The sequence below is a fragment of the Cygnus olor genome, chromosome 1 (genome assembly GCF_009769625.2).
Source record: "Cygnus olor isolate bCygOlo1 chromosome 1, bCygOlo1.pri.v2, whole genome shotgun sequence".
NCBI classification, from domain to species: domain Eukaryota; kingdom Metazoa; phylum Chordata; class Aves; order Anseriformes; family Anatidae; genus Cygnus; species Cygnus olor.
The window spans coordinates 74531846-74549856 of NC_049169.1; the positions used below are offsets into that span (position 1 = coordinate 74531846).

At 37.3% G+C, this 18011-nt stretch overlaps 1 protein-coding gene across 1 annotated transcript; it reads right to left on the reverse strand.

The window, feature by feature from the left end:
• Positions 1–370: 370 nt before the first annotated feature.
• Positions 371–17998, reverse strand: SAMM50 (SAMM50 sorting and assembly machinery component). Its single transcript, XM_040565576.1, is given in 18 exon segments — positions 371–553; positions 555–579; positions 1394–1535; positions 2670–2724; positions 2726–2817; positions 3337–3363; positions 3366–3403; positions 4201–4270; positions 6734–6821; positions 7901–7972; positions 8697–8825; positions 9319–9406; positions 9626–9756; positions 11840–11946; positions 13294–13381; positions 14428–14529; positions 16100–16210; positions 17841–17998. Coding segments are annotated over 18 exon segments (1407 nt in total). The 5' UTR covers positions 17862–17998; the 3' UTR covers positions 371–532.
• Positions 17999–18011: the final 13 nt, after the last annotated feature.

An 18011-nucleotide genomic window follows, 5' to 3' on the forward strand; every position in this document is an offset into this window, starting at 1 on the left:
ACATATGGATGATTTTACAGTAGTGAAACATACTTGAATCAGAACATTCTGCTTCACTTAATACCATTATTTTTTGTATCATTTTTGATGCATTTTGAAGATGGAGAAAAACTGTTACCCCTTAATTTCCACTCTGACCATACACGCACTTGGTCATCCCAGCACTTGTGAGACTTGCAGTTGGAAGACTTAAGGCTATGCAGGCCAATGACAATTACAGTCATGTCGAATGTATTCAAGAACCAATTTCCAACACAACTGTCTAACTTTTTAAGAAACTACTACTAAGTAAAACTATAAATTAAAATAGCTAGAATCTTATGAACATTCTCCCATCTTTGATAAGAATCAGAGGTACAATGAACCTTCAGAGCATAATTCTTTTAATATAGTTTCTTGTGGAGTCTGAGGTAAACCACTCAAATGTGTATCAGTATTTAAAGAAAAAAATAGGACCATATCGAGCTGTATTATAGTCTTAATTTCAATTACAGAGCTCAACTTCATATTACTGATGTAAATCATTTCTATATTATAGGAATCTGATTCCTGCCTCCAAACTGAACACCATCACATATCCTGAAAGACACAAATAATAAACAACATAAGTGATTTATAGCGTACTGATGAAATTAAAATTAATTCTCCTTACCCACAGATTTCCAAGGCTTTCAGTCTCTGGAAAGTTACAGTTCAAACTTCAGCTGACAAAGGCTCTTTTAAATAAATGCTTTGCCAATCTGTCATCCATATGGAGCGCTTACATTTGTAAATAAAGCCCCATAATTTTCAAATTGCTGTTATTTGTTCACATTTCACATGAATGACAAGTAGGAACATAATCTGATTCCTGTACAAAACAGAGTTTCTCCTACAATATTCATGGTACTTCGCAGGCAAGAGCAACCCCAATGAAGCTTTTCTATTACATATTTTAATATTTGCTTGGTGTAGGATAATTGGTTGCTAACAAATTAATTTGTTCTCCCTTTATCTATACAGTTACACTTGCGTTCATTTTTCAAGCAAAGACGTGACCTTGCTATTTATCCAATCATTTGTTTTTGGAAGGCTTAGGAAAATCCCATGAGCTGTTTGAGTGATCATTTCCCCTAAAGAAATTAAACCTGCTACATAGCTATTCATACTTTTCAACACCTGATCTCAAGTTAAATGAACTCTAAAACCTGATATAAACAGGTTTAAGCTAAGAAGTATTGTGAAACCAACATAATATAACCAGCTGAAAGAAAAGAGCATCAAGTACTGAAAAAAAATCTCTAAACTGTCACTGAATAAACAAAAGACAGCAGTTCTCTCTGCCAAAACCATACAGAAGTGCAGTCACTTTTAAAACTAGTTACTATTAAAGAAATTGGTGTAAAAAACAAACCTGTCACCAGACTGTACTCCCATGGGGCAACAGTAATTAAGTTCCAATCTAGCAATGTTTCCAAGTCGGAGCACTATTCCGGCACCATAAGACCATCGGATATACTCTGCCAGCTTCTGCAGGTGAGCTCTGGGACCATCACCTGAAAGCAAAAGACCAGCAGAACAAGAATCAAAGTAGATTGCCAAGATGTTCAAAGACAAGCTTTCAATGCCAGAGCTAGGAAACAGACTACTTGGGAGCACCTCCTGCAGATTACAAATTTATTACCCACGAATCTTGTAAATGCCAAGTAGTTTGGACTCAAACTACCCACTTCTAAGATTCTGTTTGAGCTTCCTTTCCCACCACAGGGCACTTACTTGCATGAATCCAGAAATGAGTACTAAAACTGAACTAAAAGTCTTTAGCATCTCTCTGCTAGTTTTAAATCTGATTCATCTGTTTTTTTTCACTGCATAAAGTACAACCCTCCCACATGGATGCCACCTCTCTTCATCAAGCAAAGGAAACTTTATCAAATATCACAATATCCCTGTACTGGGATAGAGTTAATTTTCTTCATAGCAGCCCATACAGGTATTATGGTGCTATGTTTTGGATTTGTAACCAGGACAGTGTTGATAACACATTGATGTTTCAGCTATTACTGAACATTACTTACGCCAGTACCAAGGCTTTCTCCATATCTCACTCTGTCATTCCCCCCAGCAAATAGGTGGGCAATGGATGAGAAGCAGAGGGAAAGCACCTGGGACAGCTGACCAAAACCAACTGATGGGATGTTCTGTACCATGTAACATCACTCTCAGTAATAAAACTAGGCTGAAGTTTGCCCAGTGTTACTGTTGTTTGGGGCCTAGCTGAGCATCAAAGAAAAATCCCTTCAACTACCATACCTCCTTCTATCCTCTAATGCCACCACTTTTTATTTAGTCCATCCCCAAAAACATGAGAGTATCACTGTAACATCACTTTCCAGTCTCCTTTTAGAATGTTATAAAATAGCAGGCATGAATCAACTACCCCACACTAGTTTATGAACACCACCAATTCACAGATTCTGCTGTTGCCATCCTAGCTCTCTTTCATATTAAGTTGTGCTATGATTTATGCAAGGAGTAAAAAAACAAAAACAAAACACTGGCAATCTGTCAAACATACAAGTTAACAGCAACAGCTTTTTGACAGCCTCCAAATATGGGTAGTAAACAAATTGCTTTTGAATAAATACTCAAACAGTCCTCTTCTACTTTACAAGTCTACTGAGTTTTACCATAGTTAAGATTGCAGAGGTTTCCAGCATTGAGGAAGAAATGTGTTCGGAAAAGGTTCTCCAAAACCTCCCCGACCAGGCCGGAAAGGTAGAGGAGTGTACAGATGCAAGCCTCCAGCCCAGTAGGCATCTCCTCCCAAGTAATCACCTATTTATGGAAATGCAGAAATCAAAGCATTTACTGTGGAATACACGAAAAGACCCAGCTCTTAAAGGTACAATCCCCGAGTTGTTCCTAAAGGAAGGTACATCCCCGAGTTGTTCCTAAAGGAAGGGGGAGGAAGGAAGGGGGAAGAGGGAGCTCTGGCACCTACTTGACTTATTTTAGGAAAAAAAATATGCTCTGGTGAAATTCCCTTAAGAAACATTAGAAAATGGTGTGTATTTTTTTATACACAAAAGTCAGTACAAAGAGAAACAAATGTAACAGTAACCTATGCAAGTACAACACAGGTGGTGGTTTATAGAAGTAACTATGTCTTAACTAAGAGCTACTGGACTTTTTTTCCACTGAAAACTAATATATAATGACAGATCAAAGACCTAACAAGCCCTGAAAGGGAGCAATTATTCTAAAGCTATGAAAAGCTAAGGATAGAATTTATGTCTTTGTTACATGGTAATATTTTCAGTATTGTTAGAAGAGTGGGATATAAATGTTTCAGACCTTCATTCTGGGGTCCAATGCTGTAATACTGAATCCTCGCACACTTGTTGGTCCACCAAGGTAAAACCTAGCGAATACAGTCAGATTTAGTTTAATGCTTTACTTGTAAGGGTGTATTTGAAACTATCTACTCATACTTTTAACATTGCTTTTCAGAGTTACAGGTGACCTTATAAAAAGCGTTGTAAAGTGCATTTAAAGAATAAAAGAAATTATATAAAAATCAAATACTGATACATTTAGCAAAAATTTCAAACTAAATCAAGTATTAAACATCAAAACTAGTTTTCCATCGTTTATAAAGACAAAAATGGAAGGTACCCCAGAATCGGAAGAATCGAAGAATCGGAACCCTGAATCTCAGTCTGTTGTAAGAATTTTGATAGAAATACTCTAGTTAAGATCCATTACATGCAAAGTTAACACAACTGACATTTAGCACTTCTTGTAAATAATTTAAGTCTAAATGCTTTCTGCTAGTGATCTTTAAAAGGAGGTGTCGGAGGGCAAAATTAGAAGTAAAGCTATAATGTAACTTGACTTTTTAGGTAAAGATACCTACAGTGTTAACTATGCCCATATGAAATTTTGGAGATGGTAAATACTCGTTTGCAATTGCAAACATTGGCAGACAGAGCTACTAGTTAGCAAATTATAAATTTATCCCTCCCCAATATGAAAATGAAAACAGAAGACTTGTTTGATTATTAATATGCAACTAAAGCAAATTTTAAGTTTATTTTATTATCCTCAAAGTCAGAGCTACTTCTGCTTCTCTCTTCTGTTATACCCTTTTTCATACATTACCTGGGTTGATTGCAAGAAATTAAGAAACATTTAGAATGAACAAACAAAGAAACTTGCCTATCAGCTATACTGGATGGCTTGTCTCCAATAGGTACTACCACTCCACCCCAAAGTGATGCCGAAAAAAACCTTTGGAGGAAAAAAAAAAAATTATTATTTTTTAACACATACATATTATTTAGTTTCCCTAAAATGGTATTAGTAAATTTCCATTGCTTAGTGAAGGCAGAGCTCCGATTAGTCTGACAGAAAGTTATAAATGATCACAGTGCGTGCATGGATATCACACCTTCAATAACTGTATTTTCAGGAAACTCTTGATCGTTGCTGCCCTCTTTCTACACTATGCAGTGCTACATCTTGAAGTAGGACTTTTTAAACCAAGTGCTACTTTCACAATAGCTAAGGAAACGCTCATGCAGCTCCTACTTACTTACAATTTTCATGCCTTGAAATAAGACAACACCTGTTGACATAAATTACTCCTGGCAACGTTAAACCTGTAGAAGCAAATAGCTACCAGTAAAGTACAATTATTACCTGCCTGCAAATTAGCCTTGTAAGTAAATGAAACTATCTTCCATAACTCACTATGTTGACATACATTCCATATAAATAATTACTGCTTATTTATCTAGTTCTTGGGGGCCAGACACTCTAACAAACACATTTAATCGTTTGCCTCTTGTCTGTGTACAAAGTAGAAGTACTACTACCAAATGGTGAGATCTATTGGTAATACCAAGGCTACAAGTGTTGGATAATTCCCCTGGTCTACACACCACTCCTGCTATGTTCTGCCCTGAGAGTCCCAGACACCTCCCCTGTCATAAGCACATGTGAACTCATCATGAGGTACAAGCACATCTCATTACACAGCACATGCAAAGGCCAGTTGTACCCAAGTCCACACTCATGGACAATGGATTACAGAAAATTATGTACACGTTATGACGAGATTTGCTTCACTTTCATTCACAGTGTAGCCATATTAGTAGCCATGGGAAAGAACAAAATCCTTTTTACGTAACCAAGAAGTCATTGAGTTACTTCATAGTAGGATATCCTGTCTTGATCAGCTGAAGGTCAGCAAATATATATAAAATGCCTAGAAGTACACATCAGGCAATGCCCTTTCTTCCATCACATGAAAGGTGCGCATATAATGATGTGATAAGAAAAGGGTATAGCAAATTGCCTTAAAATGCTCTTTCATGTTGGTCTCACTGATAATTCTTAAAACTGCATTGCACAGAGTCTACTCCGAATAAAAGCATGGAAGAGCAGACCAACAGTTCCTTACAGCACTGGTTGATAAATATGCGCACTACAGAAGTAGCTTTGAGTTTTTCAGTTTGTGTTGGCATTATGTTAACATTTTCCCAGGCTCCTAAAATTTCTTCATCATTCAAATATTTCTTAAAATGCTATTAAGAGGCAAAGATTGTCTCAACATTTTTTATTTTTTATTTTTGGATCCTGGGGTAGAAATTATTGTTAGTTCTGCTTTTAAATATTCACAATGGAAATTGCTCTGTTAATTCCACACCCATTTATCAGGAACATACTGCATAATCTCCATGTGATAAAGAACATCTTTTTATATACAGACAGAAATATTTCTAGGACATAGTGAAATTCTTATTTCAGTAAATAGAAAAACACCCATTTCAGCCTAATATTATGTCTATACTGTTAAAGCTGCCTGGGACTTAAGAGCTCTATGTTCTCATAAGAAACTAGAATACAAAAGCGTGAACTTGATGTAGAATCCAGTGTAGTTTCCTCTCAAGAGAACCTGGTTGGTGTCCACAAGAACTGCTCTGTCAATCTAATCAAGACATCATAAGGGGGGATGATACAGGAATTTGCTTCAGAACTGCACAGTGACTCCAAACCGAAGAACTAATATAGATACCAGACCATAAAATGTGCTCTGCCTACAGGGTGGCAGACTGGAGTCTAACACAGACTTCTTACACTTCCATGTATTTTTCTTATTGAAGCTTCTATCATTCACTGTACATAAATACGAAGAAGTTCAAAACGTTGTGGTTCATGCTTAGTGTTGTAGTGAAATCAGTTTTCCCACTACTTCCTGATAATTTTACATAGAAGAAATAATTACCATATAATACACACTATGTTTCCAGAATTAGTAGGCATATATTCATAATTTACGATGACAAAAGCCAACTAAATCAAGATTAGCCAGACTATATATAAGCAGGTAAAAAAGACAGAATAAAGGCTGTAGTTCAGTTTTTCAAAAATCACTCTAACGAATGATTACAAAAAACAGACATGCCCAGCATTCCCTCTGAAAGGAAAATAGTTTCTACTGTTAGCTGTCAGACAAGCCCTTTACAAACTGTCCACTTCTCACATGACTGTACATGGTTATAACATATAAAAGTTAAAACATATAAAATAAAAGTATTTCATTTCCAAAAATACAAATCAAAGTATCAACATCATCAATCTTTCACTTTCATCATATTTTGTAATCCATGGTGAAAATCATCATAAGACACTGATTCAATAACCTCATTTGTTAATTCAATTAATAAGATATCTTTTTAAAAAATTACCGAATCCCAGAGAAGTTGCTTATTCAACTGAAATTCAAAATCTTCTTTCAGAAATCTCACATCTCCACCTGTATAGCCAGCCAGCTCCTGCAAAGACAGAAATTTAAAGCTGTAAAGGGTATTATGTGTTTCTTCCAACACAAATTCATCATGCCTGCATCATCATAAGCAGTGTTTTCTGAATAAGAAACACAGACATTGGATATTGAGACACCTGAGTTTTGGAGCAATGAAAAAACATGCATAACCCTCAGAACTTTTTCTTTCCCCCAAATACTGTGCAAGGCTATTGCTTTCTAAACCATTTCCACAAATGAGGGCACAAGAGAATAGAGCTTGAAAATTCAGCACCTGAAATCAAACCTCATTTTATTTACCTAGGACCTGAGATTTCATACGCACTAAAACAGGACTGAAAAACCAAAGACAAATGACTGTATTACACCAACGCTAGCTGAATAGAATAAGTGACTGAAGCAGCGTACAGGCAGCACGTAACAATATGCTAACTAAATCCTGAATTATAACCACCTTTTCTTACTCAATCAGAATAGTTCACTGCTGCTTACAGAACAGCAGCACTTCTAGTTCCAATGGCATTTCAAAGCAGTCTGCTTCTGAAACACTCCAGAAGTTAATGCTTCTGGAAGCATTAACCCATACAGCAGAAAAGCCAGCTTTTCTAAAAGCTCTAAACATAACAAGAGTAAAAGCCATTTTCTGTGTTAAAATGATACATGTGTATATGCCTTTGAGAGTTATTTTTACCCTATCTTTCAATTGTAATTCTAAGATTTGCAAACTTCCTAAGTAGCAATATGACCACAGTCTGGTAGCTTTGCAATGCAGTGATAGGAAACAGGAGACTAATATCTGCCATCGAGTGTAGAAACCGTCAGTGATAATGCATCTCAGCTAATAAATAATTTAGTGCTAATGGCAAGAAATGAGTTGCATTGTTTTACCAATGGTATACAAATGAAAATTTGCTTCCATTAAAAAAAATCATGATTTTTAAAAAGTAACTACTAGCCTTCACTGTATCCTAGTCAATTTACAATTAATTTAACTTTAGGCATTTTTTAATACGAACAGTAGTTAGATAAAATAGGAGTTACTCAAACACACATAAAATATCCAATTATGTATAAATGATTTAATACTACCTGATTAATTTTCAGCAAAGCACCTCTTTTTGGCAAGATTGTAGAGTTCCGGGAATCAATTACCATGGCATGCTGAAAAGAATCAACTGATTATTTTTCAGTTCTCTTATCTATTGAATACCACATAGTGACACTATTATTTTCAGTCAAAACCTGTGCACATAGTGGAAGACAACCACAGCTCCAGCTAAGGCTTGCGTAACTCTGTGGATTTGGAAACAATATTCCTACAGAATAACTTCGTTTTGACTTTAGAGGCCACATCATATATATTTATAACTTTGGGTCGTGGTAAACATCAGAAATATGGCAACAACGCCTCAGTGTGTATCACAAACTATTTGCAGTTACCGTCACAAAATTCATCCCCTACAATGTGACCTACAGATCAAAGATTACAAGCAATTTTTGTTTGCTTGTCTTTAGAAACAGCAGAACAATATTCAGAAACAGCAGTACAACCATAGGATGAAGAACATTACTGATCCTGTCTTCTGCAAAGTAAGATAATACTGCAAAAATAGATGGCAGATGACAAGGAGGTTCTCTTATACAGCCTCGAAGAAAGAATGGGCCAGCCTATGTAACAGTTAAAATGCAACAGTCATTTTTTCAAAGTGTTTTCTCTTTGGACCTCCTGGATGACTCTGTGTGAATGACCAAACATGGCAGAAGACATCTGAAATAAAACATACTACCTACTAGGAAATAAGACAAAAAGCTCCTTTGCAATCATTCAAAATATGAGATTACTCACAATAACACATGCCACGTTTAAAATGGGTAAAAGCCTTACAGAGAGGGAAGATTTCAGAGAGTGTCCACTTTCTTCTCGAACAGAGAAGGATGCTGTTCTACCAAGGCATCCAAGCTCTCTCCACACACCCTCCCACTTCAGTGTGTGATTGGTCTTCCAGATTGGAAACTACAAAAAAAAAAAAGGCAATTTTGCTACAAAATTAAAATAAACATCTCCCTCTCTCAAGTCTTATTTATACATGAGTCTACGCTTTTTCTTTCCAAACTTCTCGTATCAGAGAGAAATAATTTTTCATGTGGGAATAATTCTGCTCCAACCAAGAGAGTTTGAAAAAAAATATCTTGAACTGGATTGAGTGCGACAACCACCTGCCTTTCTAAAATGCTGCTTTAAACATTAAAAATGTGAAGAAAAACACATTGGGCATTTTTATATGGCGAAAATAAAATTACATTCTAAGAAAGACTTACAATGTATTACCTCTGCCATTTTAAAATTATTGACATCTTTTAAATAATGACAAATTTGCCCTGTGCACAAGTGTTTCAGTCACTTTTCACAAAGTAAAGCAAATATTTGCAATATATTTGCAAATATTTGTGAGCTGAATTAAATGTAAATGAAGCATGTATTCCACAAACGCCTCTGCTACACTTACATTAAGTTCTGTTGATATTCCTCTATCAGTTTCACGAAGAGAGCTCCAAGGGAACTGTCCAGTTACTTTATACAGGTTAACTGAAAAACTGAAACAACATTAGTGGTAGATTTGAAAGTGAAACTACTTAAGTAGATGGAGTTTTACATTATCACAAAAAAAATTAAGAAACCAGACCTACTACATTACTTAAAGACTAACAGACCCTCAGCAAAGGAATAATTTTAGTTATTACTCAATGAAATATCTTAATAATTGTTTTATATTTCTTCATTAAAAAAGAAATACTTAGAAATGCATTCCCTACTTTCTTTCAAAGTTTCCAGGCTGTGGTTTGAAGAATGACAGGCCATATGAAGTTTCCTTTGTTCCATATGAGAACTGGAAGGTTACCTTTTCTGCACGTCCAAAGAGATTGGGGAACTTGAGCCCAAGTACCTACATAAATTAAAAAAAAAAAACCAACATTACATAGTTAACAGTTCGCTAAGTTGTGTCTTAATCATATGCTGAAGGTATGCGCATCTACCCTAAGAATGAGAAATAAAGACATTAAAAAATACTTGTAACTGAATGTGTTGTTCTTGTAAATTAGGTTTCTCTTTGCACTGGCAGCAGCCATCGCAGTAGCACAAGTTACATTTAGTATCATCATCCAATTTTTAGTGCTGTCCAATACCTGCTGACATAACCTGCATTCTCACTGTATCATCAGTACTGCTGTTATCTCAAGCAAAATTTCCCAGCCAGTCTGGAAGCACAGGATAACAAGTATTTGGCAACTGCAGAGTTTCCAGCTGATCATCAGGAAAACTACCTGCCAGGTAGGGTTCATTGGTACCACATCAGTAAGCCGATGGAGAATCATCAATACAGAGCCACTCCCTGGTATTTTTGTTTTGAGAAACAAAATATTTTTGCAATCAGTCCTGACAGCAGCACAACGTACCATCACAATTTTCCAGAAACTATAGTTAAATGTTTTCTTGTTCAGACAAAAATTCCCTGTATCCTATTCACAGTACTTGGCCCTTTGGCAGAAATGATGGAACAAGTTTCCCCCAATCGCAGATACATCCAGGATTGTTCTGTTGTGTGCGCTATTTTAAAATAACTATAAAAAGACAAAGTCGATCAGGTTTTTAAAGCTAACAGCTATTGAAAGGAAATCAGTCATCTGAACTTTGTGATGGTGGCTACTATGCAATTATCCAACCAGAAACCATTAATCCAAAGGGCTATTAGTACAAAATATTATATCAACAGACTTCAGATGAATTTAAGGGATTAGAATAGATGTCAAATCAATTTAACTCTTAAAGAAACAATCCCTGCTGCCACAACTAGTGTATACATGAACATGCTTTTATATTATTCAAGTGTTTTACTTCTCTGTAACAAATAAAAATTAAATTGATAGGGAAGCTGAGTAAAAAAAGAGAAACCAAAGTAGTTTTCAGACTGTTTTCAAATTGCACTAGAACCGAGCATTGGGTTTATGTGGCAAGGTTGTCATAGCAAGGGGGCTGCAGGGGTGGTCTCACCAAGAGAAGACCAGGAGCTGCCCCAAATCAGGTAAGAGCCAGTTCCAGTAGAATTCTGTACCAATTTCATTCAGACCATGATATCCTGGGCATTGATCTCAGTGGCAGAACTGCATAACCGTTTCTCAGTTCACTCAGTTACTATTTGCCCTGCACTCACAAAACACCATTACCCGACTTGTGCAGTATCTTATCCAGGTTAAAAATACCCCTCAGAAGAAAAGGATGAGTCCCTTGATCTGGCTTATCTAGCAGGCCCAAGAAGAGCTGCACTGTGCACATGAGAAGGCACAACAGGTGCAGGAATGAGCACATGAAAGCAGGATCTACTTAAACTAGCGCCACTGTTAAAGTCATGTTAACAGAACAGTATGTCTGTTACTTTTAGTGTCAGTTGGTAAATACTTCTCACACCGTATTTTAATCTGATGCATTCTTAAGTGAATAAAATGGAAATAAGTTCCATGGTTTATAATGGTCATGGAAAAACCTAGCATTCTGCAACCCAGAATAACTGCTACTGAGCTAAAATAAGTGAAAAATTAGAACAATTTTTAAGTCAAACCTAAAGCATTCTGATTGAGAAGAAAAAACATTTAAATAATTCTCATAGAAGCTAGATGCCAAACTGCTTAATGGCTTCTCTAGTAGATAAAGCATCTTAAATACTATCAATAAATAACCAAAGTAATTTTAACAATTAAAAAAAATAACATACTGAGGTGGAATAACTAATTTGTGTTTATACGAAGTTCTTCCCTCATGTGAAACAGGCTTTTGCTGAGTGAAAGCCTGACTAATACAAAGGCTCTTTACAGACAAAAGTCTGACAAAGCCTTAGTAAAGCTGGATCAAGAAAATAATTTGGCTTCGATCAAGTCCTCACTTATTTAATCATCAAATTCCTTGCTAGGTTTGAAGCATGAAAGTAAGAGGAATATCAAAAGGAATCAATAAATATTTGAAATGATCCATACCATACTGCCTTCGTTGTTGCCAACCATAGTGTTATAGCTTCCAGTTAGTCTTCTTAATTCTGTTACCTCAAAGGTTACATCTAAACCATTTGGAAGGGCATCATCTCCTAAATAAATAAAAAGCATCATCTCTAGAGGGCTACTTAAAAAAACCAACCAACTAAAAAACCAAACCCACAGACATAAGATTCCTTGATTTTTTTTTTTTTTGAAAACTGGTTGAATTGAACAATAATAAAACCCCTACATTACAAAGATAAACAGATCGAGGAAAAGATGGTGAAGGGTCTAGAAGGCCAGATGTATGAGGAAGAGAAGCAGTCACACTACCAAGCCTGCCAGAGTTCAAGAGGCATTTGGACAACGCCCTCAGACATGGGGTCTGATTTGATTTTTGGGTGGTCCTGTGTGGAGCCAGGAGTTGGACTCACTGATCCTTGTGGGTCCCTTCCAACTGAGGATATTCTATGATTCTGAGATGTTGTTTGGATGTGCATTCAGAATTTCGTTCATTCAAAGCGTGTCTGGCTTTAATCATCAACATGCTAATTTAATAATGAATTAGCAAGATTTATTACCTAGCCACTAAAAACAAAGCCATACACAAATTCTTATGTTACAAGAAATAGAAATTAAAGTGGTCCAGACATGTCAAGAATAATGCTGTCAACTAGAGCAGAGCTCCCAGCACTTTGTGGCTAAGTGCTGGACAACACAAGCTATCCAGTTCCCTCAGGACTCTGGCTGAGGCAGCTGTTCAAAAAATACAGCTGTCAGGGGTACCTAATTCTGCTTGAAGCAACTGGGACAGCAGCCCATCACTAACAGCCTGTGCAACTGCACTGCATTTCCTTCTCAATAATGCCACTTTGTTCTGCTGAAAAGAACACTGAGGTTGCAAAGCAATTACAAGACTGGACATGCCAAATTAGCCTTATTGAGCAACCTGCACACACTCAGCTGCCCCATATGTATAAGACCATTTTTAATTACAAGCACTGATACAAGTACTAGTATTTCCATTAAGCACAACAAATGTGTTGATATAATATCACTTAAGTGAGTTTAATACATGGAAGTACAGGAGGTACTTTCAAGCTTTTCCTCAAGCATTTATCCTTCCTCTGAAATTTTGCATTAAGGGATGTGTACTGTAATTATTTCAATGCTTGAAATTCACTCATTTTTGCATATATACAAGTAATAATCATACGCATATATGCAGCCACAGGCAAATGCATCTTTTTCGTGCAGATATCGGATGTAGGCACATACATCCTTATATATAGCACACCTACATGTATACCTAAAATATACAAAGCTCTCTCATATACCTTTGTAAGTTATATACACAAAAAATGCCTGACCTATAGCACAGGGAAATGTACATTATAAGTATGTGTGTGTCTATGTGTGTATGAAAAAAAGGTGAGAATTAATGAGGCAATACATACCTTGACAGGTATCAATCAAAACCTCTACCTGTCTAAAGATTCCTAGACGAAGCAACTTTTCACGAGCTTCATGTGATTTTCTCATTACCTACAGGATGAGATAAGAAGCTCAGTCTTTCAGCTTACTAAAATAACTAGTATAAAACAAGATACTGCTAAGTCACGCAATATTCACAGATTTTGTATGCACAGATATATACATATATATATGTGCCTTCAAAATAATCACAACCCACTTTAACATTCAAATCTATCAAGCAATTAAACCCAGAGCATCTGGCTTAATTTCCTACCTAGCTTGCATCCTAATTGTTAGGATGCTTAAACCTATTATTCAAATTGGTTTCAGTACTTAAATCTTACACATCTATTTACTGGACCCATGCTTTTCACAAAAGCAGAACAAAACAAACACATCCTAATCTATTAAAATCTGGACCAGCTTACACGTAAAGACTTGATGACTCCTTTGCACTTCTTATAGTACTAAAAGGAAACATGTCTAAATTAAAAGTTGGCATGCACACTTCATCCGTAATTTCACACACATACTCTTTTTCTGCCCCAACTGGAGATAAAACCCAGTGAATCTCATGATGAATTCAGTTGCATAATCAAGCACTACATGGGGACATATACTCAGAAAATACACACAAAACAAGAATTTTGTCTTCATGGTGTACTTGACCTGCACAGCCAGAGCAAGATAATTTACTGCCAGCTGCACTCCAGAAGAAATCACCACCTAGAAGTGCAAGGACACACAGCCTAACTTACGCTTTCATCCATTGTGGAGACTGCCACTGGTCATTTTTGCTGAGCTCCAGTAACTTTTCTTAAGCAAATTAATTGAAAATGTCCCCTACACAGTTAGCAATTCTCAAACAGGAATGGTGAAGCTGAAAATATGCGATTACTGTCTGCCATGTCTCAATGCCTTTGAGCTCAACACATCAGAAAATACAATATCTGCCAGTATTGCACATTTAAGTTTGTCTTCCACATGACAAGTTTAGAATCATCACAAAACTTGGCAAAGTTGCATCACATCTGAGGAGAGTAGCCCAATGCAGGAAGACAGAAAACCATAACCTGAATTTTTAAATACGAGGTGTTATTCACTATAGTACTTACATCAATGAGATTTTTAGCCTTGAAAACATCAGAGATTTCATACATGATAATGTCATCTTTGGTCCTTCCAAGTCCATCTAAGTGTACATGCTGAACAACCACCTAAAAGTAACACATGTTGAAACACAAATACTGAGCTTGCATCTAACAATGAGCATCAAAAACAGCTATACATAAAAAAAACTTTTTTTTTTTTGTTTTAAGTGAAAAAAATCCTGAAGATTCCTAGGTTAATTACTGCTAGCCTACATCATGAGAAATCAGTGCTATCTACGTTTCTGGAAAACTGTTCCTTTAACAAGAAAAGTAAAGAGAAAAAACTCTAATACCAAATCTAATACTGTTTAGAGCAGAAGAGACAGTAGTGGAGTATTGCTGCTGGGGTTTCTCAAGTGTTAGACGGTGAAATAAGTCACCACAGAAATCATATTAACATATTTAGACACTTCAGCTAACAACATGCTTTGCCTTTAGTTAGCCATTTCTTGTATCAGCTACACATAAGGAAAAAAAATGAAACAAAACCCACCTCAAATCATATATATTTAAACTATTAAAATTCTTACTACCACTGGAGCTTTGTAGTTTAAAGTGCATATTAATATCACAGCATTATCTCTTTTCTTAAAAATATTCGCCTTTCTGTTTCATCATCTGAGACCATTTTATGTTAAAAATTACAACAGATTCCAGGTTAGCTGATGCAATAACTGTAGTGCATTTGTATTTTCCTTATTTTTCCAATCTTTTCAGTGTATTATAATTTTAGGGATAACTACCAAAAAACTCTGCAAATGCTTCATGTATTTGTAATGAATAAGATAGCAGAATAAGAACAACCTACCATTACTGCAAATGTATAATAATTAAATTAATAATAATATCAATTAAATAAATTATAAAATTATTAATTATTAATAATTATAAATAATAATTAAATTAATAATTAAATTAAAACTTAATAATAATTAAAAAGCTATCAGAATAAATATGTAATAAACAAAACAAAATAATAATTAAAAAAAATTATTACCAAGCTTCTAGGGGGAATAACTCTGAATTGAATAAGGAAAATTATATAGAAACTACGATGATGCATGATATCTGTTCCCACTAGTATGGTTAAAACTATTATGGGCCAAAGCAGACATGCTCTTACATATGAAATAAAAAGCAAAACAGAACAGAAAAACATCTTTTGCTTAAGTTAGTATTTACCATCGTGACATAATTCACACAGTGGCAGTTTACCCAAACATGGCTAAACATAAAATGATTAAGGTTGGAAAAGACCTCCAAGATCATCTGGTCCCAACCACCCCCCTACCACCAATATCCCCCACTAAACTATGCCCCTAATACTGCACTCAAGCAGATTAAGGACTGTTACATAGTTTGCTGCTAAACAGTATTGCAGGGCAGAAATCTCTTATGAAAGAAGGGAGAAATCAGCATCTGGAAACAGGTCTATTAGCTCAAAGCTTAATAATAATCCCTGTGGCAAGTTAAAAAAGGACAGAAACTAGAGAACAACAGATTAAATTTACAGCACTAAATTTAATTCTTTCACGTCTCACACCACAGTTTAGAAAATTCCCTCAGGAAAAACATGCCAGTGCACTAAGACATTTCTGTTGAGAAAAAAACATCAGGATGCTGATGTGGTACTTGCATCTTTGTTTTCAAGAATTTCCTGCTTGGTTTCAGGTTCAACTTCAACCAGCTCAGCTTCCTCTCCCAAGGCACCAAAGTCTGGCCCACTCATTGGAAGGGGCTCCAAACTCTGAAAGCATACAAGAAAGCTCCATTTAATATAGTCCATGATTTGCAAGTTGTCTTCTGTAAAGAAAAATGATGGTTTCTGACCCTGTGTTCATCAGGTCACAGGGGGGCAAAAAAGCTAAACAGAACAACTAAAGTGAGGGGAATTACCAGCACACTTGTTAACTACATGCTTGCTGACAATTTTAGTGAAAGCTAAATAGCTTTCATGATTTATCAAAATAATACTGCTCTCTTCCAAGAATAACCTTATTTTTAAAGCATGCATCCTGTGTTAAATATGAACTCTATCATTTTTTTGTTGTTGTTTTGTTATTATTTTAAAATAAGCGAGGCAACACTTAGCTTGGGTTTTTGGGAGCAAGAGGAGTGCAAATGATGAACGATGAAGAAAAGAGGTGTGTTCAGTGCGCTACTTTTCTTCACGTACATTTTTACATACTTTTGTATTTTAATGTCTTTTAAAAGCATCCTTCTGAGTAGTGTTTGAGAACCTCAGGCCCCATCCATCAGAGCTCTTCAGGTGAGTGTTGTAATCAAAATGTTTTGCAATACAATATGGCTTTATTTACTATACTTGAAAGAGTCCTAAAGTAATAAGACTCTTAACAGAAGACAATGGAATCGAGCAAGAGCGAATATAGGTTTACCTGCAAAAGCAGAAATCAGGATTGGGTAACTTTGTAAATACACTTTTAGTCTTAAGTCACTAATACAGTACTTGCTGCATTATTTAAGGATTGCTGGAATGGCAAATTCCTGTTACACATCAGAAACAAGTTAAATAAACAGAGTCCTTTCTTGCTCCTGATAGCTCTAAGGCAAACATGGAATGCTCTGCATCCACATGATACTGAATAGCAATTGACAGATGAATGTGAAACCAAAAATATGAGAAAAATATCAAAATATAACTTAAGTCATGGTAATGAGGTTCAGCAGGGCCAAGTGCAAGGTGCTGCACCTAGGTCAGGGCAATCCCACACATGAACACAGACTAGGAGAACAACTCATTGAGAGCAGCCCTGTGGAGAGGACTTGGGGGTTCTAGTGGGCCAAAAGCTCGGCATGTGCCAGCAGTGCATGCCTGCAACCCAGAAGGCCAACTGCATACTGGTCTGTAGCAACAGAGGGGTGGCCAGATATAGGTCGAGGAAGGGGATTGTCCCCCCTCTGCTCTGCCTTGTGAGGCCCCACTTGGAGTGCCGCAGCCAGCTCTGGGGCCCCCAGCAACAGAAGCATGTAGACCTCTTAGAGCGGGTCCAGAGGAGAGCCACAAAGACGCGCAAAGGGCTGAAGCACCTCTGATTTGGGACTACAACCACAGTTACTCATGTCGCGGCTGCAGGCACCTCCAGGTCGGCTCCCTGGGGCCGCGTTAGGGGAAAGACAGCTGGGCCGCTCCGCGGGGCCGCTGACTGCCCCAAGGTCAGCGCCGGCAGCCCCCGGCCGGGACAGGCCGCCCCCATGTCCCCATGCCCCCGGAGCGAACCCGACCGCCCCCGGCGCTCAGCCCGCGGGTGCAGCCGCCCGGACCCGCCCGAAGGTCGCCGAAGGGAGAGGTTGTTGGCGGCAGCGAGGCCGCCCTCCCGCGGTCCTTGCCCTCCCGCTGCCCGCGGCACAGCCCCTACCCGAGCGTATACGGTGCCCATGGCGGCGGCGGCAGCGGCAGGATTGGCGGCGGTGACCTTTGGTACTCAACGCCGCGGCGCCTGGGCTGCCATACCAGCCGGCACCGCCCCCGGCCCTCATTGGGTGGTAGGGGGGGGAAGCGGCGGGGCGGAGCCGGCAGCGCGCGGATG